This window comes from Rhagoletis pomonella, unplaced genomic scaffold (assembly GCF_013731165.1).
Source record: "Rhagoletis pomonella isolate Grant_MI unplaced genomic scaffold, Rhpom_1.0 Rhpom_scaffold_00010, whole genome shotgun sequence".
In the NCBI taxonomy this organism is placed as follows: Eukaryota; Metazoa; Arthropoda; class Insecta; order Diptera; family Tephritidae; genus Rhagoletis; species Rhagoletis pomonella.
Window position 1 is genome coordinate 4,219,671 of NW_023458564.1, and position 27,559 is coordinate 4,247,229.

Consider the following 27,559-nt stretch of genomic DNA (forward strand, 5'->3'; position numbering starts at 1 on the left):
ATTTGAACAATCAGTTGTAGTGCCAAATTTCATATTTCTAGCTGTACATGTGGAGGACTTATAACGAAAATTCTCAAGCAAGCAAAATTCCTTTGTAGGGCTCGGTACAATTCAATTGTTACAGTAATAAGTAATTTTTAAGCAAAAATCACAACCGACTTCAATTCTAATATAAAAATTTAGAAGTACTGTATATTTCTTCATGATTTAATGATCGGATCTACGCCAAATTAGTATGGGACCTCCCCTGGGGCACCAGAAAAAGTTTTATCGAAATCGGTTAATGTGGTCCAAAGTTATGCGGTAACATACATAAAAAAATAAGGATTGATAACCTCCTCCTTTTTTGTAGTCGGTTAAAAAGAGAAGAATAGTTGAGGTAAATTATTATAAATTTTTAATTGCTATATTTAAAAATTTGTAATAAAATTTAGATTAAAAAATCTCAGGACTGATTGCATACAAACAGATGGACAGACGGACATGGCTAAATCGACTCCGTTCGACGTTCTGATCAAATAAGTATACATTTTAATGGGTCTATCTCTTCTTATTCTGGTACTTACAAACATCGGACCAAAGTTATAATACTATTTCACGCTCATGAAAGGTATAAGAAGGTCTTAATTTTCTTTTGACTTGCAGGCCTATTCTGCTTGTTACCGAACATTTAGTAACAAGCAAATTTTTTTACCAACAATGTTCACCACTTCTTGCAACCGCAATACTATTTACCCTGGCAACGTTTTAATTTATTCAGCAATACAGCTACGAAGTTATGTAGAAATTCTTGGTGTTGCATACATAACGGGGCAATATTTCGTTACTTGTTTATGAGATGGTAACAAAATGTACCGGTTACATGAGTGCGCAGAATGCGAAAATGGTTTAAAAATTGATAAGAATTTTATTTACCGGTAACAAAATTTTTGTTACCAACGCAGAATAGGCCTGTTGATCGCACTTTAGATCTACATAGGTATGCGATATACCCATAGTTCCGTATGTAACGTATTCGCCACGTAGCACCATACGCAGTCCTCGCACGCCTTAACTTAAAGTCATAATTGCATATCAGCGTGCGAGATTTTTACACAGTATTCCTTATGCACAAATACATACATATATTACCTACTTCATGTATGTACATATATAACAGTTTTAGAATGATTTTCGAGTGTGCCAATAAAAATTGTAAAAATGGAATTTTAGTTTCTCAAATCCTCATTTTTTTCCATTGGGTGACACACAAGTGTTCACCGTTTAATAACATTTTGATGTACATACTTTTTCGCCTAAATAAACGTTTTAGGGCTAAAATTGTTCAAAATACTTGAGTTATTATTTATTGTACATACTTGTTTCTGGAACTCTATTGATTGAAATAAATGCAAGAATGCTTAAGCGATTTTTTTCTGCGGAGAGAAGGGAGTTACACTTTTTGAAATATTTCAGCAACCATTCATTCGAATCTTATGATTTTATGAACTTATTGGGCAACAAAACAAAGTGGTCAGTTTGTAAAATTGCAATTCTTGTTTTGTTTTATTTTTTTAATAAATTTAATTTTTTTACAAATTGCTCATATACCTAGGAATAGAATTCAAAAAGCATTATTTGTGCTAAACATTCAATTTTACTTTCATAAAAAAATTACTGTACCTTTGGTTGCCTTAAAGCTTTTTACCAAAAAAATTAACCAAGTTTAAAAAAATATAATACAAGTGAACTGAAAAGCCAAAAATAAAATTTTTAAACTTAAGATTCAAAGCAAGAATTCTCAAATTATTATTTTTTTTTTTGCTTTAAATTAACTATTTCAACTGGTAGCAGCGCTCGTAAAATACCTCAAAAATATTCTAAATGTTCAATTTAAGGTTTTCGTAAAATTTTTTCGTTTGGTACCCTTATTTTACACTTATTTGAAAAGCAACCCTTCAACCTTGACCCTTACATTACTGAGCTAATCGAATCGCTTAACACAATAGTGCACGACGTTCTTTTTGTTTTATAAATTTTTTTGTTGCCAAAAAATCTCACACCACTTGATGCAACCATTAAAGGAAAATGTGCATAAATAAAATTATTGGAGTACTTATTCAAAACAATTGAAGCTTTGATCGAATTAACATCGCCGCACATGTAGTACATACATAAAAAATCTTCAACAACAATTAAAATGCAAACATAATCACTGCTGCCCTACATTCGTTTGACAAGCCAGTGCTTCTCTAAATGTACACGTATGTATGTATGTATGTATGTGTAACCATGTATAAACGGAAAACAATGAACTCCAACTCGAATAATGAAACAAACGAAAAAAAACGCACACACACAAAGTCTAAACGAAAATGATAACACAATGAGCTACTAGAAGTAAAACAAAGAACTTAAATGCATTTTAATTCTGCACATACTCACCTTTGAACATACTTAGGTATGTGTGCGGTTGTATGTCTGTGAAGAATCCTTACTTTCACAACAAAAACGCTGCAAAAAAATGACAAGTGACAGTGTTAATAGCGAACAACTTTCACCAGTGAAATAGGTGAAAAGATGTGAGGAGTAAATGTGTGAGAAACTAACAGTAAAAGCGCTAAACCAACACCAAACCGATTCACCAACAATTCTACGTTCTCCATTAGCACGCAGAAAACACTCAAATACTCACATAGCAAGCACACAGGCGCATATATATATGCATATACATGAGTAAACACCTACACACATACATTCAAGCGTAAATATTACTGGAGCAGCTGTCGGAATGCTGAGCTGGATGGCTGGCTGGCTGGCGGTGTGTGTGCGTGTGTGTGTGGTGGCTGGTTGACGTGCAAGTCATGGCATCCATTAAAATGAAACAACAGCAAAATGAGTGCAGTCACTACATACAATAAAAATGTAAACACACGGACCTGTGCCTACGCACACCCGCACTGTATGTACATATGTACTTATTTAAGTATGTATGGATGCATGTTTTGGTATGTGCGAGTGTATTTTCTGAGAGTTCCTTCAACAAATGCTCTTCGAGCGCCACATGCAATGGCATGCAATTCCTCTTTACATGACGGCGAATTCGCAAATCAGCAACTGGACCAAAACTCAGGCCACAGCCAGCCAGAATTGAATTGAAGCTGCGGTCAAACAATATCAAAACTTCGAAGCCTTCGGTTGTGTAGCGGTGTTGTTATGCTTCTAGGCGAAAGCTGAGCTGCCACAGAGAATCAAGCAAAATATATATATAATAGTCTATATGTAAATGTTGTGTGTAGATAAGTAAATGCTGGGCAGTGAAAAAAGTGAAGTGAAAAATAAAATGACCATCTGAATGGTAGAAAAGTAAAACTCAAAAATAAATTCATGAATAGTGAAATTCTAAAATTGGAAGTTGATGAATTTGCTCTTTCCGGGACATGCATTTGCAGTGTGCTTGAAAAAAGTGCGCCTGGTAGAAAATGCAAATGATGGCTTGGTCTTGAAAGTGTAAACAGTAAAGTGAACTGCGTAATGAAAATTATAACAATGATCTGAAGCTTCCCTTTCGTGTGATTGCAAAGAATTTCTGCATTTAATTGAAAAAAGTAAATTAAGGTGTGGTGATTTATGCAACTTCTACGCCGATTCTCTCATTCCAAAGCAGCTAAATCGCAGCGCAAAGAGGTTGCGAAAGTAGTGCCGAAAGAGAATAGAAATACTGTATAAATAATCAAAACTAAACAGCGCTTAGTGAAAAGAAGGCAAGTGTTTTATGCATAAATAGTGATAAAGTTGAACAGAGTTTTACAAAGTGAAATCTTCTGTTAAGAAAATTTCAATATTTTGGTAAAGATATTGTCGCACCAAGAAAGAGAAAGTGCGCTCTCCATTGAACTACACAAACGTTCAGTTTGAGACCTGAAGTTTCGTTGAGTTTTTGACATTTTACTTGGCCAGTGTTTTGACATTTGCTGACAAATACTTTGGTTTAAAGTTGAAGGCGAATTCACGGATTTAATCAGCGGCATGTGAGTGTGAAATAAAAAAAGGATAAAAATCAAATGTTTATATGAACGAGTGAAAAATAGCAATTTTACTAAGGAAATTAGATGAATAACAAAGTGGTAAAGTGACCTAATAAACTACCTGATAACCAAACGTAGTCCAACATTAATTTAAAATATTTCGCTCTGCGACGCATTGTTGTATCGATCCACAACATTGTAATCATCATTATCGTCAGCAACATTAACGCGACTTCAACGTCAGAAGCAGCCACCACCGCCGCCTGCCGTCTGCCTAGTGTCGCACGTCAAGCCACACCGTTAACGTCGCCGCCAACAGCAGCAGCAGCATTCGGCAGTAAAGCAACAGTATTTATGTGTTGATGTGTGTGTATGTGTGTGTGTGATAGGGACGCTGATTGCCAGTGCCACAGCAGCATTTTATCGATGTGTCTGTAACTGTGCTTGTGTTGTGTTTGTGTGAGTAAAAGTGGTGGCAGCATTCGCTGAATTTGCTTTACCGTTCGTCTCAACGCTCAACGTGCGCATTTGTCGTTCAGCAGTCGTGCGTAGCAGCAGTGGGAGTTGAGAGCCAAGTGAAAATAATTCCAAAAATATTGCATACTTTTCAGAGTTATTGTACAGAAAGTGAGTGGGTGAAAAGTTTTAAGGCTAATAAAATTATTTAAAAAAATGGCAATTTAAAGAGTGCGAAAGTTGGTTAATAAAATAGTGATAAACGTGGTAAAGCAAGAAAAGTATACGCTGCAAAATATGTGCGAGAAGTGAATTATAGCCAAAAAAAAAACATAAATTGTAACAGAACGCCCCCAAAAAAAAAAGGCTCGGCAAACTTTCGAAAACTTTTTAAAACTATTTTCATGGGATCTCTAGCAGCGGACAACTGCATTGTAGGATTCTTCTAATTTTCCACATTTTCCGGAGCCTTGAACTCATCCAATAAAGCATTGCCTGTGTGGATTCGTGTGCTAAGGTTGAAGGGGAAAATTTAATTTTTACGCAGCAAAATTCGCATATAATATGTAGCAAAATAATCGAAAGGCGTGCAAAAAGTGTAAAAATATATATTATACAAAGCCAGTCGTTAAAGTTTTTCGCATTCGTCGTTTATTCGTGTAACAGCACAACAGCCTGTTTGAACTTACGTACATACATATGTGTAGGTATATGTGTGTGTATGTATGTGTGTGTGTGCCCGTATATGAATGTAGCTGTGCGTTTGACTTTTCTCGTTACTAAAGTCTTTTCGTGGCAAACGACCAAGGCAGTCGCTTAGAAAGTGGAAATTGTGAAAAACCAGCTGTAAAAGATTGCGAAAAGTGAAAATATTTCTACGAATTTTTTGAGCTTGACTTCGAAAATTACACAAAATATGCACGTAAATTCACGCACGTATTTACGAAAGCATACGATTTTATCACCGAACACGCTTCATTAAGGAGAGTCGAGAAGTTTAAGCAAATTTAAAAGCTTAAAACCAGTACGACAAAGTAAGGAAAACAAAGCACAAAAAATAATAATCGAAATAAAGCAGCCATAAACTAACTATAAAACTATTCTCCTTACAAACAACAATAAAGTACATACATATATTAAAGCACAAAACGACATTACAAAGCATTGAAAACACCCAAAACTTCTGCAGTTGTCGCAGTCGAGAGGAAAAATTAGCACAGCAGCAGCGGCACTAACAAATCTTACAATCATAGGTACTTAACGAAACTGCGACTAGAAGCAACAAAAACAAAAACGATATAATAAACACAGACTAGCAGCCAGCAGCCAACAGCCAGCAAGTCAAAGAGAGCGCAACATTAAGCAGCTGAAACAAGAGAATAAGTATAAGAGAGAGCACCTGCAGCCTCCTTGGTTTTAAAAAAGTGAACGAAGAAGCCTCGCCGTGCAGCATCCAAGTGGAGCAGTCGCAGTCAAAACGCCTGCATGTTTGATTGTATGCGAATGTCAAAATAAACAAACTTTGACAGCTGAGTAGGACAAAGTGAAAACACAACCCATCACAGTCATCTGTAATTAAAGAGTGACATCTGATTGAGCCAATCGAAAATTTAAGCTCGCTTTAAAACGCAAAAGAAAAGTGGACAACAACTGTAGTGTAGCGAAAGTGAAAAGTTACTTATAGGCGTCGAACTGAATCAAAATAAAGCTTAATTAAATTGTGACCTATTTCGCGAAGTCTCTTTACATATCATTACTTAAACGCAGCAGGCGTTGCCAGCAAACTCGAGTTGAACAGATGCATCACTTGACAATTGCGCTTGTATGAGTAATTTGAGTGTCTAAACTGAACGTCTAGCAGAACACTTTCACATCGATCTGGTGTAGCTCTGTTTTTTTGGAAAATTTAAGATTTGAAGAAGAGTTCTCTGTAAAAAAAAAAATTCAATAAACTGAGAACATGGGCGCCAAAGAGAGTGTTGAAGCTGCCGCGAAAATGAATGCGGACGGTTGGGGTCACGTAGAGGTATGTAATGGTGTAAATAGTGTAAAGAAAAATATCATATATGTATTTAAATTAAGATTTGAACCAACCAGAGACTCATATGAAAAAAGTGCTTAACTAAGTATCGTAAGTAGTAAAATCTAGAAAGTTGAAAAACACTCCAGCTTGAAATATCTCAGCAAACTTTTAAGTGTCATACATAATTTTTCTGTTAACTTGTGACTAAATTGTTGTTGAGACCGGTAACACGCCATCGTTCGGAAATTTTGAAACTTCGATAGGTGACAGTCCCAGATTTGTCGCATATATTTTGGTTTTAGAATACGTATTACGTTTCGGTATGGAGGCTATGCTCAAATGTTGTAGTTGTAATTTTTAGAGCTTCATGAAAACGCTCCTTACACGAGAACTAATGAAACGATTTAAAGGAAAAGTATGGCATTTCAAAGATAAAATTCTAAGCCTATCGACAGATTCCTTTTTTTAAGAAACCAATTCGGTTTCTGTCGTAGAAACAACGGTAAATATTCTTTCATTCATTCTTTAATCTTTATTTAAAATTAGTACGATAAGACTTAGTCTTTTGAAGTACAACAGCAATATATGTAACTAAACAGACTTAGAGGTAAATTAATATTAATGCAAGAATTAAAACAAAATATGAAATATGATATTAGATCTCAGTAAATAAAATGTACAAACTAAAAATTATGGACTAGATAAATACTACTAGAAGAGAAATAGTTATAGAGGGAAGTTTGCTCAAGTTGCTTTTGTTGAATTTAATTTTGACGGCATGAGGAGTACAGTTCCAAATACGATGATAAAAACATTATTTACAAGGTAAAATCATTGAGAGGCAGTCTGACGTTTGCCAGCTTCCGCCCCTCATTGTGACCAATTGTAGTACATGCAGGAGCGTTGCCACCTGTTTAAAAAAAATAGAAAATTTAAATATGGCTTCCAGACAAAAGAGGTTTTGGTTTGAAAATATTTTGAAGCGGGTTGCCACCTGGTTACAAAGCTTAATTTAATTTATGCAATAAGTTTAATAAATTACTTTAATATACTATATATAAACCAAAGTTGTTTTTAAGAGATTTTATTTCTTAACTACATCTAGGAGAGTTGCGACCTATTTTAAAATTTGAATTCAACTTGAATTACGTATTCTACGTTTAAGATTAGGGGCTGCGGCTTCGACACACACATTTTGTCAAAGGCTTGTTATGGCTGCTTAAACATTGAATGCTAATAAAACAAATCTCGGCATGCTGGACCATAATTTTATTTAATAAAAAGTAATCAAAACTTTTTGATAAATTCATAAATATACTGAGGTTATTCTGTTGGGAAAATGCGTTTGAAGGGTAAAATTCCTCGGTTTATTACCCTAAATTTGTTTTGGAAAGCCTTAGTGCCTTGTAAGCAGTGATCGGACTTCTACCACATTGTGGTAGATCTGCCACTTTTTTGAGCATCTACCACACAAGGTCTAAAATGTACCACATATTCGCGTTTTTGAGTACCTAGTTTTATTTTTGGTCGACATAATTTTCTTAATTTTAAGAGCAAAAATTGTCCAGCCTTAAACACTATTTGGTAACAAGAATTATATAATACAATATTCCACATTCCCGGCGGCGATGAAATTTTTCAAGTAAAAGTAAACAAAGCTATAAACTGTAAAATAGTAAATTTTCTCAATAATAAATTTTTCGACAGGAAACGTGGTTTTATTATGTTAAATTGCAAAATATATGATTTATAAAAAGAATTAATAGCGAAAATGTTAAAAAAATACTTTTGTGAAAGTATTAGCAAATTTCAGTGCATCTAAAGTTTCAGAGGCGTTTACTTTTACTTGAGAATTGTCAAAATCGGCAAATCCCAAGTAGCGGTTTTTGTAACGTGCCACATTTGTTCGCTACATCCTGATGTGATGAAAAGAAAATCTGGCAGCACTCAGCAAGGTTGCAAATTATGTTCGAAAAATATCTTGATATGGAAGTAACTGCTTTACACTGTCAAGGAAAATAATTGACAAAACTCAACGCAATTTTTAGCAATTCAATCTTGCACTTTATTATACTAAAATTATTTTTTTTTAGAGTCTAATTAAAAAGTTTGTAATTTAACGGAAACCTTGCAGAATTTATTTAATTTTTGTACAAAGTTTGATCCAAAACCTGAGATCTACTACATTTTTGGGAAATCTACCACATTTTTTTTCCAGATTCTACCACTCAGAATTTTTTTTTAAAGTCCGATCACTGCTTATAAGGGAATGACGTAAATTACATCAGTAAGTCCGTGAAAACTAATTTCGGATTTCATGATCTGAGTTTTAAAAGTATATACATACCTAGCTGATCATATGTACAGTAGAGCTGGGATACTATCGATAGTACCACCACTCGATAGTTTTCGAAACGATAGTTGAAAACATCGATAGTATCGATCGTACTATCGTCGTGAGAGGTATTGAATTGAAATGCTAAATTGCTAAAAAATTAAATAATTAATAAATTTATAAAATTTATAAATTATTTTGTAAGTTAAAGAGATTATATAAATTTGTTTAAATTTGAGTGTACCAAAAATACTTATCATAATAAAATAAAATTATTTCATTTATGCGTCTGAATTATATATACATATGTTTGTCCCTTTTGAAGTGCAAAGCAGTGAAATTGGCTATAATAATACATTTCTAATACTACAAAACAAAACAAAAGATATTCGTTTAAATTGACAACTCATACTTATAAAAGTTCAACTGAGATCAAATGCGGCGGCGCATATCGAAATCCGGACAAAGGAAACTATTAAGATTTTACCATATTATAAGAAAACGAATAAAGTACTGCTCAAAATAATAGCAACACAACATTTTTAGCAGTTTTGACTATTTTTTGTTTGTTTACTAGTAGTACTTTAGTAGTTGTAGTAAACATAAAAAACTACAAAATCATTAAAATTTCAAGCTTTTTAATTCGAATTTCTATAAGAATTTTGTGTAAGCGGTTTTATAGCTTATTCAATTTTACTATACCTCAGTGTAAGCTTATAGTTGCTAAAAATTCCAATAACTAAAATTTTTTTTTGCCGATTGTATTGTGAATTTTCTTGGATAAAAAAAAATTAATGTAATGTTAAGAGATATAAAGAGAGAAGTTTCGCTAAACCCGACATCGATAGTTTTCAAAAACAATCGATAGTGGCGACAGCTTTCAACAGTTTCAAGATAGTATCCCAGCTCTAATGTACAGATACAAGCGGTATTCAGTGCCATCATATGTGTTTGCAATTTTTCACTGAAAGTGGAGCGAATCTTTTCCTTTATTTTGCGTTTTCATGCTGGAAAACTGGATGGTGCAAAAAGAGCCACTGTTTTATGCATGCAAAGCAAAGCGAATTTCCAAATGGATATGTCACAATTTGTCCAAAAACTAGTGGCACAAAAAGAAAGAATTAACAAAGCAAAAGTTTGGAAAAAGTAATCCGGAACAACAGCGCATGTAATGTATGTATGTAAGTGCATACTACTTACGTAGATAACTGTGACATTTTACTTAAACAACTTATCTCCAGAGAGGTTATTTTCCCTTTAAATCAATATTTCATTGGGTTCCCAAGCATTACTTTATGGATTAACTAGGCATAAGTGTAGATTAAGACGCCCTTTTAATGGAAGCTTAATAAAAATGTAAGCTTTTTCAAGGGGAACTTATTATATTTTAATTCAAAGTCAAACCTTTCAAAGTCACTTAGATTGTTTTAATAAAATGCCACAGATATGTACATAAGTCTATGGAAATTTAGATACATATGTATATGGAAGAGAACATCAACCAGCTTTTGAGTTCTTGTGACTCTCGTAGCTATGCAATAACAAATTAGAGACTAAGCACACAGTTATATAGGCATAGATGTCTACTAAACCTTAAAAACAAATGCTAGTTGGCAAAAGGACATGCAGAGTATACATGCATATACATACATTGTCAACCCTGTTGAGTAAAAGTAACAAAGATAAATTGCCGGAGACTCAGGCATGAATCTGCGGATGTCAGAACTAATAACACTTTGGTGTGCTGCGAAATGCAATGTCGACCTGAGTTGAAAGAACTGTAAAGGAAATAGCGTCTGTTTCACGCAACAAGACAGCAAGACAAGAGAAAAACTACAAACGTGTAACTATTTACAAGAATAATAAAGAAGTCAGCAGGATCAAAAAAAAATTTAAAGTTGGCATACTAACAATATTGCCAAACAAAAAATTAAACAACGGTACTCGCGTATGCGTTTGAATTTCAACTCATATCAAAGGCTTAAAGGAAAGAGTGTAAAAATCGAATTTATGCAAAATTGATAAAGCTACTGGATGCGCGATGACATATTTAGTTTTATTAGTCAACCTGTTGTAAGCTCGAGATTTTTGGTAAAGGTAGATCACTTTAACTAGATTGATATAATCCTTTCTAACGGATTTTTTCACAGGCGATAATCGCCTGCAAACGTTGACTTGCTGTCTAATTTGAGGGCAGCGAATTTTGTATCATCAATTACACGAACGAGTTTTCTCATATAAATTCAGCCTAAGGCTAGTGAGCGTATTTTACTCATGCTTTTCATGCATGCTATCCTAATTGATGTTGATTGAGTTACAAGTCGGACAAACGACTATCTAATTATACGTCAATTGAAATAATACTAAATTAGTACAGCCGAAAATGTGCGCCCAACAATGCAAGGAAAGCTTAACGTCGCAAAGCTGCAATCACAACAGACGGCCAATTTATTCGCCACTCGACTCACACACCTGCTCTCTGACAATCCGACATAAACGAGCAGTGGAACTACATTTCCCGATCATTAAGTACCGACGCCGAAGAAGTAGTTCGATTTGAGCGAGCCCGAAAGAACAACTGGTACAATGAGGAATGTCAAGAAGCCGCGGAGAAAATAGATGCCGCCTATAGTGCCACGCTGCGGTCCGTTATAGGGAACTGAAGAAGGAAGCGAGAAAAATCTTGGAAAAGACCCGCGAGAAAAAAATCGACACTCACCACCTATTTGTCGCCTTTAACCCGTTTTCGACAGCACTAAAAGGAGTTGCCTATAGGCCGCTATGTCTTAATTTGGCATCCCCGCCTAACTAATACGGCTGTGTAAAATGACTGAGCAATACCACCAGCTCCGTCAGAATTGGGAAAGACCTCTCCGAACCGTTCGCCAACAAACGCGCCTTCAGACAGGGCGACTCTCTTTCATGTGACTTCTTTAATCTGATGTTGAAGAAGATAATAAGAGTCGCAGAACTGAACCGCTCAGGCACAATACTTTACAAGAGCGTACAATTGCTGGTGTATGCCCACGACGTCGATATTATCGGTAAAAACAAGGGCTACATCTATTCTGCCTTCTCGGGATTGGATAGGGAAGCAAAGCGAATAAGTCTGGTGGTGAACGAGGACAAAACGAAGTATCTCCTGTCATCACACAAACAGTCAGATCAGGGCACCCACGTCACTGTTGATAGTTACAAGTTTGAAAAAGTAGATGCCTTCGTTGATTTGGGAACCAGCATTAACACCAATAACAATGTCAGCCTTGAAATCCAATGGAGAATCACTCTTGCCAACAAGTGCTACTTTGGACTGAGTAGGCAATTGAGAAGTAAAGTCCTCTCTCGTCGTACAAAGATCACACCCTATAAGTCACTCTTCATGCCTGTGCTGGTGTATGGTGCGGAGGCATGGACAATGAAAACGTGAAGCGGCTGTTGGAGTTTTCGAGAGAAATGTTATGCGAAAGATTTACGGACCTTAACGCGTTGGCGGTGGCGATTACCGCAGACAATTTAACGGAGAGCTGTATGAGCTTTACAACGATATAGACATAGTGCATCGAATTAAAATTCAGCGGCTCCGTTGGCTTTGGCATGCCGTCCGAATGGACAGAAACGCTCCTCCTCTGAAAGTATTCAATGCGGGCCGCGATGCTGGTAACAGAGGAAGAGGAAGGCCTCCTATGTGTTGGAAAGACCAGGTGGAGAATGACTTGGCTTCACTTGGCATTTGCAAAATCGCTTAGGCGGTTACAGCGCCAATTGAGAAGAGAAGTGCAGTTTTGAAGCTAAGAAAAATAATAAAAATGCGCTGGCATAGCGGTGAACGAGGTCTCTGAAGTAGTGAAAGACATTGTTTAACTAAGATCCAGCATAAACATGCCAATAATGAAGACTAATTCTTTCATTTAATGTTATTGATCAACGAGAAATATGCTCCCAGAATGTAAGTTAACAGATGCTGCTTAGGGCTTGGTACAAAGGTAGGTAGGGCACGAACAAAATTTACGGACTAAGAGCGTAAGGATAAAGGAAATCGGGGAAGTTTTCTGGTCTCGGCCCAAACGACAAACGTTTGTAGTTTTAAAATAAGAACACGAAAAAGTGTGATTTCGAAACTGCGCAAAAAACATTATGATTCTCCTATTTTTCCGATTTTATTAATTAACTAGCCGATCACGGATGTGCGAGGCTTTGCCACGCGCTGAATGTATGCATATGTATGTACATTTACATATTAGGAGAAAGAAATCATACTGCGTTTATTATATACATAAACAATTTTTTTCTAAATTCGTTCAGTGCGTGGTTAAAAAACACTTTGACTCCCTTCTCACTCCATATTCGAAGCGCTCCGAAAACACTCATTCGAGGTGTTAAGGTGGGAGTCCCTTTTCACTCCATATTCAGAGCGCTCTGCAGTTGCTGCCTATTGAAATGAACGTGAAATGAATGATGAATGTAAATCTTAAAATTTGTTTCCATGCAAATATTTCAAAATGATTTTTAAATCTGAAATGTTCGTGCAAAGTTTCAGATCGAGCACTTCAATTTGATACATGACTTGTCCCTGTACGATTAGTGAGATCGCTGGGAATAAGCGCATTTGTCTTAGAACAATAAATAATATAGATTTTGAATTAATAAAATTTATTTGTTGAACTAGTACACTGTTACCGTTTTGATATATTTTGATTTAACCTTTTTCTCATTACTTTCATACTATTTTTGGTTTTGAGTTTCTGTACTTCTTTGAGCTATGAAATAGTTGGTCACATTAGGTATGAGTTACCCAGACGAGATGAAAATGTTGCTCATACGCAATGTACGTACGGTCGATTTTAACTTTCCCCTGATAAATGGTAGATCGAATATGGATCCGCCATTTTGAATTTTTAAAATCTGATTTTGATATGTCTATTCCAAAAATCACCTTAATTATGCAACTGAGAGTGTGTTTTGAAATCTCAAAGCCTTTTTATTGCTCGAACCGATTCACAAGCTGCCAGGGTTCAGGTTAAACAATCGTCAACTCGATGTAGATATGTCAGTTTAAAGAAACTATTTTTAAACGATTGAAATATGTGTACCAATTTCATTTAAGCAGGAGTTATAGTGCTATGAAAGTCCTGCAATCGGATCAAATGAATGCAATTTTAATTCCCGTAGGATTGGCAATTATTTCGGATTTGCAACATTCTAGTGATCAGTAAAGGATGGTTCCGGATGCAGAAGTCCACGCATCCTGTGACAGTTTTGAACGCCATTTACCAGGAGTGATGAAAAGAGATTATTTTTAATCAGCTTCAACCGGCTCACAACTTCCGGTGTTAACACCAAGTGCCCTCTGGGTAGCAACCGGACACCCATAGGCAAAGCCCGGCACGCAAAAAAAACTAGCCCCAATGAACAAAATAATAGAGCCTCGAATGATGTCTCCTCCTTTTGATGACAACTACGGGAAACTATTAAGCGAATGTGATTTAGAATTCCCTCCAAAAAATGTGAAACAAAAAATGTAAGACAAAAAATGCGTGGAGCAAAATTCCTCAACATCTCGCTTAGCTTGCATGCTTAGTGATTTCAATGCCAGGGTGGACAAGGAAGCGCTCCTTGCACCCACCGTCACACAATTCAGCCTCCACGACGAAATAGCCGATAACGGACTATCGACTTCGGCTGATCGACTTCGATGTCAACATGGTAGTATGCATTACTTGATTACTTGGTTAAATCATTAAGAGATCCATCGAGCTACGTGTCTGTCTCCAGATAGAAAAACGAGACACCACACCGATTATGTTGTGATAGACGGAAGGCACGCTTCCAGTGTTTTAGACATTCGTACATTCCGAAGGACAAACATCGACTTGGACCCCTTTATTGTTGTAGCCAAAAACAGAAAAATCGCTCTTATGCGACTTATGGAAGGTTTCAAGACCTAGTGATCGATGTCCAGAGTTCGCTAAAATTGGAAACGGAATAATGTCCCACGATTTTGAAAGGTAAACCCAGCGAAGGAAATGACGAGATTCGAATAGCAACTTGCCTGCCAGTTGAGCTATTCAAGTGCGGCGGCGAGGAGTTGATAAGGTGCATGCATCCACTCTTATGCAGAATATGGTTGGACAAACTGGAATTTAAGTGTGCTCTGTCCAATCCACAAGAAAGGCGACCCCGCCATACGCGCCAACTGCCGCGGGATCAGCCTTCTTTATATGACGTACTAGTATGGTCTTTTCGAGCGTATTTTGTGAAAAGCTGAAGCCTACAGTCAGCGGATGGAGTGCGTCTTATCAGTGTGGTTTAGACTTGTCGACTACAAAGCCGCTTTCGACAGCACGAAAAGAGAGTTGCCTAAGTTTGGTATCCCTACTAGACGGATATGGCTGTGTATAATGACGTTGCCCAATACCATTAGCTCCGTCAGAATTGGGAAAGACTTTTCCGAGCCGTTTGCTACCAAATGGGGTTTCAGACAGGCCGGCTCTCTTACATGTGATTTCTTTAATTTGATGTTGGAGACGATATTTCCTTCAGGCTGATTATTGTTGGGACTCCGTCGTTATATGTTTATCGGTATTTTATATGTATTATTTACAATAAACACATACAAACATATTTTAAGCGCCTTTGGTTATATCGATGTGTGAGCGCCAAGTAGTTAAATGTTTATAATATATTTTTTTCTCTTTTAGTTATTTACTTTGTTGTTGTTTTTAAATCAGAGAAACGCTTTTGATATCGTATAGTGCTCCTCGAATATAGTTCACCAGGTCGACACATTGACTGCAATAAAAGTTTTGCAGTTTACAAAACTTGATGCTGCAAATCTAGCTTTCGTGGCTTTGGTGGCTTTGTACAACTGCCACCCCACTAAGAACAAGTTGGGTAAAACAAATACAAAGAGAAACGATTTAAAATACATAAATGGGTCAAAATACAACGAACCCCTCGTACCAGTACCATGTGAATTGTATGATTGTATGCAGTTGTAAATATTTCAACTATACCAATGTTTTATACATCAATTCAAGTATGACAATAAAAAGAGGTTTGAAAAATTTTGCGGTTGAATAGAAGTTTTCGTTGCGGTAAAGGTAGTGACGACAATTCGCTTTGTGTTTCCTTTTTATGCACATAAATCAGATGACGAAATGCACTGGTATACGAATAGTTATAAATGTACATGTCTATATATGTGGGTATGTATGGAACAAAATTTAGTATTCTCGATATATAAAGTTTTAGTTTTAAGATTCAACCAGTGAAAAATGGTTTTCGATTCCGGATTAAGTTATTATGTACTTATAACTATCCATGAGAATAAATTTAATGCGAATATTTCTGTGATGACATCATACCAAAATCTGCTGTGGCCAAGAACAAAGTACCGATACTGCTAAAGACGCTACCGTTGTTTTCTCTATATCGCACATAGGGACAAAGTGACTAATTACGACTAAAATAGGAAAAACAAATTCTTTAAACCTTATAACAAATACATACATTCAAAATACTCTTTATAAATAAGCTAGTCCACAATCCAACATAAAAATTTTTACTTTTAACACAAGGCAGTAGCTTTGGCACAACCACGAAATTGGTCATTCTTTCATTCATCGAATTAAATTATTATTTCTGTTTTGAAGTGGTGACAAAATAATGTCACTTGCCATTTTATTCTTTTCAATAAATTACAGTTTTTTCAACATTGATAGTGAGGGGTCATGTAAGTAGGTACTTTATTCGGCAATTTTTGTTACTAAAATAGTTTTTTTGTAGAACAAAAGTTTAAAAATGGTAGAAGTTACAGTTGCTATTTCGGAGATCACTAAATCTCCTCATCATTGTTTGCTTCTCCACAATAATCTTTCATTAAAAACGACCTCAAGCTCAATTAAATTGTTGAACACGATTTGTTATTAGGCCAATAAATATAAAAAAAAACAAATACATATTTTAAAAAATGTCATTTTTATTTAAAAAATTTTGAAAATTTTATATTCACTGGAATTATAAAAAAGTTCCAAAGAGTAGAGCCAATGTAATAATATCAAGAACTCGTCCCCCCGGTTCACCTTCATTAAATAGAGCATATTTTGCTTAAATCGCATACTGGGACGAAACGAGAATCTACTTCACATGTCTGACTGTTTTCTCGAGGCGACTGATTACTGATATTATATTAAATTTCCAAAATTCAAAATTTCGGATTTTTTGTTAAAACATAGTTATATAGTTTTATGCAACTTGGTATCGAGGGGGTTTAGGGGTCAGTGATAACGAAATTGATATTTTATTTTCGAAATTCAATATGGCGGAAAATGTTACTCATACGCCATTAGGAATGTTAATCCTGGCCTTTTTAAGGTCCCAAAAATCCCGGGATTTGTAATTGTAAAAACGATGTTTAACACCTTACTAAATATTATCTCAACATAAGTTTTCGAAAACAAATTACAAAAAATTGTTGATTCTCATAAAATAAATCATCTCGTCAAAAAGAAAAATATTTCAAAAATAGTTATTGAAAAACGCCAATTTTTTTGAACCACGTTTGTTATAGAGCATTAAACAAGGAACACGATGGTATAATTTTAAATCCCTAATTTACTGGTCTTCACTATGCAGTTCAACTTCAAAAAGTTCAACTGTTAATAGCTAAGTTAGCTTTAGGACAATCTTGACCATCTTACATATAGAAGTATTAAGCCCGTTTTTTAGTTTTAAAATGACGTTAAGATGAAGTCTTTACGATGAGAAAAACCCGAGATATAAGTACATGATTAGTCAGAATCACAAAAAAATGTAAAAAAAAAATTCCTCGAACACGTGTTAGCTTATTTCATGTATAGAACCTATAAAAAAATCCATTCCGAAATCCGTTTGATTTAAAAAAGAATGGCTCATATATATAATTGTATGTATTTTGGAAATCGAATATTAAATTCGTAATTAGTGACTTCGAAAGTTCCTAGCTATCAAGTTTCAGTACAATCCAAATTTTTTTTTAAAAAGCCCTAAATACCAAATCTCATTGGAATCTGTCAAATAAATATGGAGCAAACATTTTTGTTGTCCTAGATTCTCGAATTGTCCCTATACGCATCGTATTGAAATTCTTAATTTTTTCATAAAATTTTCGCACGACTACTAAGACTAGATACACAATTCACAGACTAGATAAACGATACATATTTTTAAAACTTCCTTGTATTGGCTTGAAACTTGTTACTCGAGGGTTTTGTTTTGGGGTCGCTGACTACGAATCTGAAGTCTGATTTGAAAATTGAAAATGGAAGACCCAATTTGGCGGTGAAAAAATTAAAAACCCACGAAGCAGTCAATATACTCACGAAATTAGGGGCCAAATATGGTAAAAATGCGTTTTAAGTTTTTCTCTCTGGCGTCAGGATTTTTAATAAAAGGACTTTAAAATTTCAAAGATATGATTAGTTCCAAAACTTATTTAAAAAATTCAGTGCAATTTAGAATACTACTAAAGTAAGCAGTAGGGATTGCTAAGTTAAGTAATAAAGATTAGACATGGATTCGACAAGGATTAGAGACATGAGTCACTTAATAGTGATAAGAGATTTTATTTTTTGAATTTCGAATTGTGTCGTTATTGTGCAGGACCATAGATATGTATGTATATAATTTCGTGAATTATTTATTTAAGGAATTGGAAGAGTCAAAGAAGTTTAATTAGTTTGAATATTTAAAATATTTTTGAGGTATTTGCACTTATCTGAGGTATCTTTGAAATTATCGAGTTATTAGAGATATTTATTGATTTACTGAAATTTTTCGATTTATCGAATCGTGGTTTTTGGAATTTTCAAATTATATCGAGTTATCGAAATTTGTGCGATCATGCAACAATGTCAAATTGTGTATTATATCAAGCAGAGTCTGTACGAAGAAACGGTCATAGTTATCCAAGAGTTGCGACTGATGAAGTAGTTGAAAGTTCACACTCCGACAGTGACATTTTGCAGACATAACTCAAAAAAAAAAATATATATATATAAAAAAACAAATATGTAGTTACAAGTTATATATTCATTAAAAAATAATTGAATATATTAAAAAATTGTAGATTCAAACTTGAAGTAGTGTTTTCTTTGCAGTGTAAATCTTTAAAATTATATTAAATCAAAATTTTATTGAGGCGTATTTATATATATGTAGATACCTTCCGTATACCGTTTTTGCTACAAATCCTCCTCAAAGGACCTCTGGTGTCATCTAATCAATCCTTGATCAAGGTAAATTTTTGTAATGCCACTATTTACAACAAATCTAAGCATCTGAAGCAATAAAATATTTTTTTCCGGCTAGCTTGTATGAGGCGGCCCACTGTGATACGGGAAATAAAGAAAAAAGAAGTTTCAAATCAGTTTCGCATGGGATCAACGCAAAATTTTTTAATATCTTCGAACAATACATAAATAAGCAAGAAAGTACATATTTTTTGAGTAAATTAGTGAAATTGTAATAATTTAGTTATTGCACTAAACCTAAACAAATGCTTTTCCTTAAAATTTCAGAACTTTTACTCAATTCGTTCAAATAAACTGACGTGAAAGGTATGAAATTTTAAGAAAAAGCAATTGCTTAGTTTTAATGCATACGGCCCAATATTTATATTCCATAATATATGTAATTTCAGCAATCGTCTCTTCTCGTTCATGCTCTAATAACTATTATGTTGCTGGTATAAAAATTGTATAACGTTTGTTTAGCCCTTACACACATTTGTTCATCCGGCTTTCTTGAGTAACGGGACCTTCACCCACGAAAGAAATGATCGCCAATAAAGCAAACAAATGGCTTTGAAACTCATCAACCCTTTTACTTACGCACACATACATATATACATACATACATACACACTTTCACTTATGCATTATTGGTTTTAATATTGTTGTACTCAACGCGAAGCTAGCTCAAAAATTGGCACTTAAGACAAATTGCTTGGCTTTTTTTTCTCTCGAGCTTTGAAACGTGTACGCATTTACACTTTTGCACGAACATAGCTTCGGTCGTGATGTTGTTCATCATTGCCTGCAGCGCATTTTGTCAGCTTTCAGGTCTCAATTCACCAGCTCATTTGACAGCAGCCCTGAGCTGCGCTGCCAAACCACCGCCCAGCCAGCAGTTCACTGTCGGTATATTGCTTATCAACTTTCTTTCGCTTGATGTGCCACACGGCGGCAGTGGCAGCGAAGGGGCATAAAATGCGCACTCACTCTATGAAATTATATTTTATTCATGATAAAATCAACTTCACTCCATTTCACAGCTGCCTTGTTGGCGCTTACCCGTTGCAATGATGATGGCCGCTCTCGACTCACATCCTGTGCGATGGAGCTCTTTGCACTTCAGTGTTTAACTGCGTCACAATTTACTAGTTCTTCTTTTCACATACTCTTACTAGCCTTGTCGTCTTTCAGCCAGCGGCACAAGGTTATTCCCTTGTTCCGATGTTCATTGCCTGCCTTCACGCTGACTCTAAAAGTTGCCTTCGTTGCTTCTGCTGTGACGTTGAAGTGCTTGCTCCTCTTCAAGTTGGCAGTTCGTGACATTAAACTGACATTTTACTACCGCACTTTGCCACCACCGCCATGCCTCATACCAGCGTTCTCCTGTCGCACACGTGTGTTGCTCGTTTAGTCGTTACGCCTTTGTAGCGGATCCGTGCTGCAGTTGTGACATTTTTCACTTTTCTTCCACTTACATTAACTGTTGCTATTGTTGTGGCATATGCATATCCTGGAAGGTTGTGGGGTGGTGCGGCTAGTTGTCCTGTAATTAAAGATGGCTGCTAGCGTTGTGCCATCTTAAGTCGTTGTGAGTCACTATTGAACAACCTTTGCGTACCTCAAAAACTTTTAACGGGCTTGTTGACATTTGAAAGTCGACAACTGTCAAATTTAGGACACTGCAGAAACTTTAAAGAAAGAAACGGTACACTTATTTTTGCAGGCTGAAAACGCAAAGGGCTTGGATGGACATTATTAGCGTAAATGGATTTAATCGGTATCTAAAAATCCATAAGACATAAATATAAATGTTTAGCATTATTTAATAATGAAAGGTTATGTGACAGCTGAGATTTGATGCTTCTTAATCTATAGTTGTATTTTGGGTGTAGGGAGAAGGGGGAAGCATGTGATCGCCTTCTGCGAAAATGGTAGAAGAAATAGTAAATAAAGTATACTATTAGAAGTAACAGTATACTATTAGAAGAACAGCTTGGTTATGGTAAAATTTACCAATATTATAGGATCAGAAAACCGAATTCCGCCAACTGATCGCATACATTATTAAACAAAATGTTAAAAACGGTATAAGTCTAGAGGACCAACCGTTTCGCTATGAAAAAACAAAAATGTGACTCGATAGAAATGTATACGCTGATTCCAGCAATACTAAGTGCAAGTCAAGAGTGAAGAAGATATAAAAGTTTGAAGTAAAATTTTTTAAAATATTAATATGAGCTATCGCTGAATCGATCGTAGTCCGATTTTTGAGAAATCTACGAAAATGCGATCACCGAATCCGTATAGCTATATACGAACGTAGCTTATATGTATGTATGTACTTTGAATGCATACGTAGCTATTCGGATTCCGTGATCGGCTTTTTCGTAGATTTTACTTAAAATCGGACAACGATGGATTCAGTGACAGCCCTGAATATCTTATGTTCTGCGTAACCCATTAATAAAATAATGGCGTACAAATAGAGGTAACTAATTTAACTTTCAGTGAATGTACATATTTTACATGCTTTTTTATATATATTTACAAGCCAACGTTCCGTAATAGGATTAGGGCAGAAGTTATTGATATAACACCGGTCACCGACTCAGCTACAGCCAGGATAAATGAGTGGAGGTTATGGGACACATGTTTCTTTTCGGATCACAGCAGGATACTCTTCACGATAGATTCTAAGGTAGCAGTATCACAACCTTTTAGAAGTCCGAAAAAAGGGGATTGGAAAAATTTCTCTGAATTAGCGTCCAATACACTAAGCTTGATGAAAACTGAAGTTAGTCGAGGGAATGCTATTGTTAATAGGGCAGTTAATCGTCTAAGCGCGCCACACGAAGTGGTAGACACTATTGAAAAATCGCTGGATCTTATGGAATACACCCTTGCCGCCTTCCGGGATATTGAAGGGGCCTTCAATAATGTCCAAACGTAGGCGATAAGCAAGACAGTTTTGGAGCAGGACATTCAGGGTCCTAAGGTGGCATGAATTGGCTCCATGCTCGAGAGTAGAATATTTAATGCCACCATAGGCACAGGAGCTGTGAGAAGAAAAACCATGCCTCAAAAGGGTATACTATCCCCTCTGCTCTGGCTCCTGGTGATGAACGAAATTCGTGAGATTTTTAAAACCAAGAGAATAACGGTGGTCGCCTACGCCGACGATTTAGCGATACTCATCACTGGCAAATTCCTGTCAACGATAAGTGAACTAATGGAGAGTGCACCAGATGATATCTCTAAATGGGCCAACCAGAATGGATTGGGGCTAAACCTCTCCAACACAGAACTGGTATGGTTTACAAAGAAAACAAAAGTACCCACCTTTTCTTTGCCGAAATTAGGGGAATCCACTTTGAAACTCCACTCCGAGGCAAAATACCTTGGAAATATTCCGGACTCCAAGTTAAATTGGAAAAAGAATTTAGCAGCATACTACACGTGCAAAAGAACCTTTGGACAACAATGGGTACTATCACCGTACGTCACCTATGAGATGTACACCACAGTGATTAGACCAATTGCAACGCACGGGTCCTTGGTAGGTAAGGTGGAGAGCTCTAGACAAAGAGAATAACAAGAAAATTATAGGAAAGGTGCAAAAACTCGCATGCCTTGGCATATCCCGGCAGTGGGTAGCGCACCTCAGGAAGGGCTTAACATGATATTTCATCTGCAACCGCTGCATATTGTCATCCATGGTACGGCGGCAAAGAGCGCTCTGGGGCCAAAACGTGCAAGGCAACCAATTTCGGGCATGCAGCATTACTGAATGAAATGAAAAGGGGCCGGCTAAATGGAATTAAAGCTGACATACAAATCAGCACTGATTACATAACGACTGTTTGGTACTTAAATACGAAGATACCCCATAGAAGAATGGGATGCAGGACTACCAGTAGCAGAGGGAGGCATATCCATCTACACTGACGGGTCAAAGATGGAACAAGGAACCGGAGCCGGTGTCTACTCGAAGGACCTGCAGATCAACCGGTCCTTTCGCCTACTGAACGACTGCAGTGTCTTTCAAGCGGAGATCTACGCAGGCGGCTAGTCTTTTGCTTAGTAGTAGAGTTCCAGCAGACAAAGCCACTTTTTTTGTCGACAGTCAGCCAGTACAGAAGGAAATAGGATCTAGAATAGTGAAATAGGGAATTGTATGGAAATGTTGCACCACGCTGGCGTCACTGAGCCGCATTAACATCATTCTATGCTGGGTTGCCGGACACGGAAATATTGAAGGGAAACGGTTGTTATTCTGGACTTATGCCGATAAGACGCAAACGAGTCAGTGCTGCCAACGAATATCTAGTATGAAGAAGTTTACATTTTAGTACAAATCAATCATTATTGAATCCTGCATACATAGTAAATATAAAGGCTGCCATTGTCAGTCATATTTGAGCTCATGTTTTTGCAGTAAGATCCAGCAGCCCACATCAAATGTTTTCTCAATGCTTAATTTGAACATTTTTTTTATCATCCCTTGCTCGCGTGTTCTATTGACAAACGTACATGTGTAAACATGGAGGCTACTTGTTCAGCAACAAAACATCACCCTTTGAATTATTGGACATACTTACTTTAATGTTGTGCACTTTAAAAAGTAGGATGAGTATGTTAGAATTTAATATTAAAAAAAAAAAATCGACTTGGTAATCTTTAAATTTGAACACGACAATTTCATTGCCACGTGTGCTCCATTGCCTTTGCTATTCCCGAAAGTTGGGATTTTCTGACCTGATTTCCCTAATCTCAACTAAATGCGTATGCATGAGTTAAGTATTAAAGCTTTGCTATATTTAGCTTTAACGAGAAAACAAACTAGCACGCATATGTTTGCTTCCGTTAGCTGGTGGGAACTATGTATGTTTTTATATATGTACATACATACAAATATACAGGGTGTTTCATTTAATATTTAACACTTAAAAAATCCATTTTATCGTTAACAAGCAAATACTCGGCTTGTTTCGTTGTGCCTTTAAAATATCTCTACATCCAAAACACATTTAGATCCTATTGCTTTAAATGTAAAGTATAGTTAAATTAAGGATTTTCTGCTGGAAACTCTGTTTACAATAATGCTTACCTCGAGTCATCATTTCTCTTCTTCTTTTTCTGACAAATGTAGAATTTTGAATTAATACGCTCTTGTAGAAGGTATCGCAATGTTTGACATCAAAATGGTTAAAATTAAAATATTTTTCGCCCTTATATTTACCATTACATACATTTTTTTTTTATAAAACTCTTTTTTATTGTAAGGGTAATATGCAGGATGACAACCAAGTTACACTAAAGAAACCGCTCGCACATCTTCAATAATAGTCCGGGCATGTAAGTTGGGGCCGAATCTCGTTACAAGTTTGAATGAGCTTGAACTTATGTGGGTGCTAGGACACTAAGGCGTTCAAGGCAACGAACTGGCAGATGAATTGGCGAGCTGCGGTTCGCTGGCCTGGAGCAGTGATGCCAATCGGGGAGAATTCCCCGATTTTTGTGGAATTTGAATTTATCGGCGGAATCGGGGAATTGCTTTAAATTTTTGGGGAATTCAATCTACAAACGACTTTTATTAGAACATTCCTATTGAGAATGAAGTTAAACCTTGTAATAAAAATCTCTTATTAGGGCGTGACGGATTTAAAATATATTGTAATAGCCTCATGAAACCGTTTGGATATTAAAGAAATTGCAACCGTGCATAGCGACACTTCACGTTTATATGAGCAAATCCCACGAGTTGTTTTTAGTGTCACTCCCTTCTCTTCCGGGAAAAAAAGCTTAAGCATTGTTCTTGCATTTATTTCAATCAACGAAGTTCTAGAAAGAAGTACAATAAAAAATATATCAAGTATTTGAACAATTTCGCCCTTAAAACGTTTATTTAGGCGAAAGAGTATCGAAATTACTCATTTTTTCATGGTCACTCGAAAAACCCATATTTTGTTTTTTTTTTTTTGTAATGACTTTGGTAAGTTTTCAAATAGAATGTTCATGTTTGAGGCAATAGACCTTGTCATAAAATACAACATATCTGTGAAGTTTCAAGAGTGCACCACGAAATTAAAAAAAAAAGAATGGCAGCATGCAGAATATCTATCGAAGCTATTTTTTGAAATTTTACGATTTTTTTTTTAATAATTTAGGTTACTTCAAGTTGTCAAAATTAAACAAAGACAATGTTCTTATTTCCAAAACGAACGAATGTAGTGTAATAAGACTAGTGTCTCACCAAATGAAAAAAAAATACGTTGAGTAAAAGATGACTACGATTTGAGAAACTAAAATTCCATTTTTACAATTTTTATTTGTGCACTCGAAATTCAATCTGAAATTTTTAAATGCATGAAGAAAGAAATATATGTATATGTGCATAAGGAATACTGTTTAAAAATCTTAAATGCCAGTATTTAATCACTTTTAAATAATAAGCCATATTAATTAAGGTGTGCGAGTAAACTTATTAGATGACTTCCGATGGTGCTATGGGGCGTATACGTTACATACGCGACTACGGGTATATAAGCATGAGTGGTTATTTTTACTTTTTGTAGATACATCTTTTCTAAGTTTTCATTTAAACAAAATTTCGCGATGGAATCTTGTTTTTTATACAAATTTGAAAAATATAGGGAACCAACATTTTCGACCAAAAACACGTTTTTTCTCGAAAAATGTAATATCTCGTGGGATTTGCTCATATTTAATTTTTCTCACTTCGTTTTTTACGCCAAGCCAACGTCAGGCAATGTTTTGAGTACTCTAATAAAAGTAAGTATTTATCAATACATAGAAAAGTTTTCCAAAATTAATTAAAGAAACTGCATTCAGATATAGGATTTACATATGTAGATACTTGGAAGAATTTACTTACAAAACAACAATTTAACTGTTCTCTTGATTTTAGTCCGACTTGTAGGCAATTACAAAAATTTCATCAATAAATACAAATATGATTCTGGTATACATACAGTGGTGAAAGAAATAATAGAAACTTTTTACTATGACCAGTTTTGGCTATATTACTTTGTTTATTCGATGTTTAATGTTTTTCAACAAATTTTAACAAAACACCCAAAAATTTCAAACTTTTTAATCAGATTTTTTTTTTAAATTTTGGGCATGCAGTTTCATAGCCCATTAAATTTTAGGAGGTAAAGGTGCAAACCGCAAGACGCTAGAAAATCGCATTGATTTTTAATATATATAATATATTATATTTAATATAATGATTTTGCTGACGCTGCTAGGCATTTCCTTCCATATAAAAAGAAATTTTGAGCATGGTCGAGCATCGTATCATCGTACAGTTTCATAAGTAAAAACACTATCAGCTGATTGCCAAAAACTGCCTAAAAGAAATCTTTAGTTTGAACGCTAAGAATATTTTTGTGGTGTTGGAAGAGAGTTGCCACCTGTTTAAAAAGTTAAATTAAAATTATTTTATAAGTTAAAAGAATTACTGAAATATGGGTATCAATGGAAGGGGGTTTGAAAAATGTTTGAACTGTATGTAGCGGGGTTGCCACATGTTTGAAAATTTCAAATTCTACTTAATTCATCAGTTAATTAAAATATGTGTCGCGGTGTCCGGCGAAGGAGATTTAACAATGTTTAAGCTTGAAAACACTTTTGAAGAGGGCTGCCACCTGTTTGAAAGGTCTAACTCAGTTAACTAATTCAGAAAGTATATGAAATATAAAAATACCGCAATCAAGCGAAAGAGTGTTAAGAAATCTTTAGTTAGAACATTTCGAATGTTTGAAGAGAGTTGCAACGCGTTTAAAAAGTAACATTCAAATTATTCAGTAAGTTGGATGCATTTTTAAGATATGGGTATGGATCGAAATGGGTTTGAAAGGGATTTATTACTGACCTTTATTTAGGAGGGTTGCCATTTGTTGGAACAATCAAATTGGAATTAGTTCATCATTTTGTTGAAATACATATTTAACACAATGTCAGACGAAGAGATTTAAGAAGATTTTAGTTTGAGAATACTTTTGAAAAGGAATTTCAACAAATGAGAGGTCAAATTAGTGACCTTAGCCTGTAGATGCATGATAAAGTTTTATTTTTTTAATTACATAAGAACTTTTTTCATAGGTATAGGGTGATTTGAAATTCGATGAAAATAAACACATAGTGCATGCGAGACTGCTCTTCACTCAGAAACGGCTGCACGATTTGATGAAATATGGCACTCGGATCTCTTATAACTCTGACTAACATCTGGAACATTTTAAAAATTTTTTGAAATTCAATTTTGGGCGTTTTAACGCCATGCGGGTTCACTAGTTTTTTATTATTATTTGTATATGAATTTTGTTGTTTAAATTTACATTTCAAATATATAATCAAAATTTTGTCGGTACTTTTTCACCACTTGTTGTTGTTGTTGTAGCAGCATATAAATTCCTTAAAGAGTTTTTGGGGAGTCTTGCTG

At 35.4% G+C, this 27,559-nt stretch overlaps 1 protein-coding gene across 7 annotated transcripts in view; it reads left to right on the forward strand.

Annotated features, from left to right (window-relative positions):
- Window positions 1-3,143: 3,143 nt before the first annotated feature.
- LOC118745953 overlaps window positions 3,144-27,559 on the forward strand; it is a 79,381-nt gene continuing 54,965 nt past the window's right edge. For 2 of the 7 annotated variants that reach the window (XM_036479626.1, XM_036479628.1), the window contains exon 1: window positions 4,019-4,634. Coding sequence is in view for 5 of the 7 variants with exons in the window: in XM_036479630.1 (XP_036335523.1) it covers window positions 6,424-6,489 (66 nt within the window). In the remaining 2 variants the exon portion in view is untranslated. The other 5 variants (XM_036479630.1, XM_036479631.1, XM_036479632.1 and 2 more) reach the window with 5 other exon arrangements.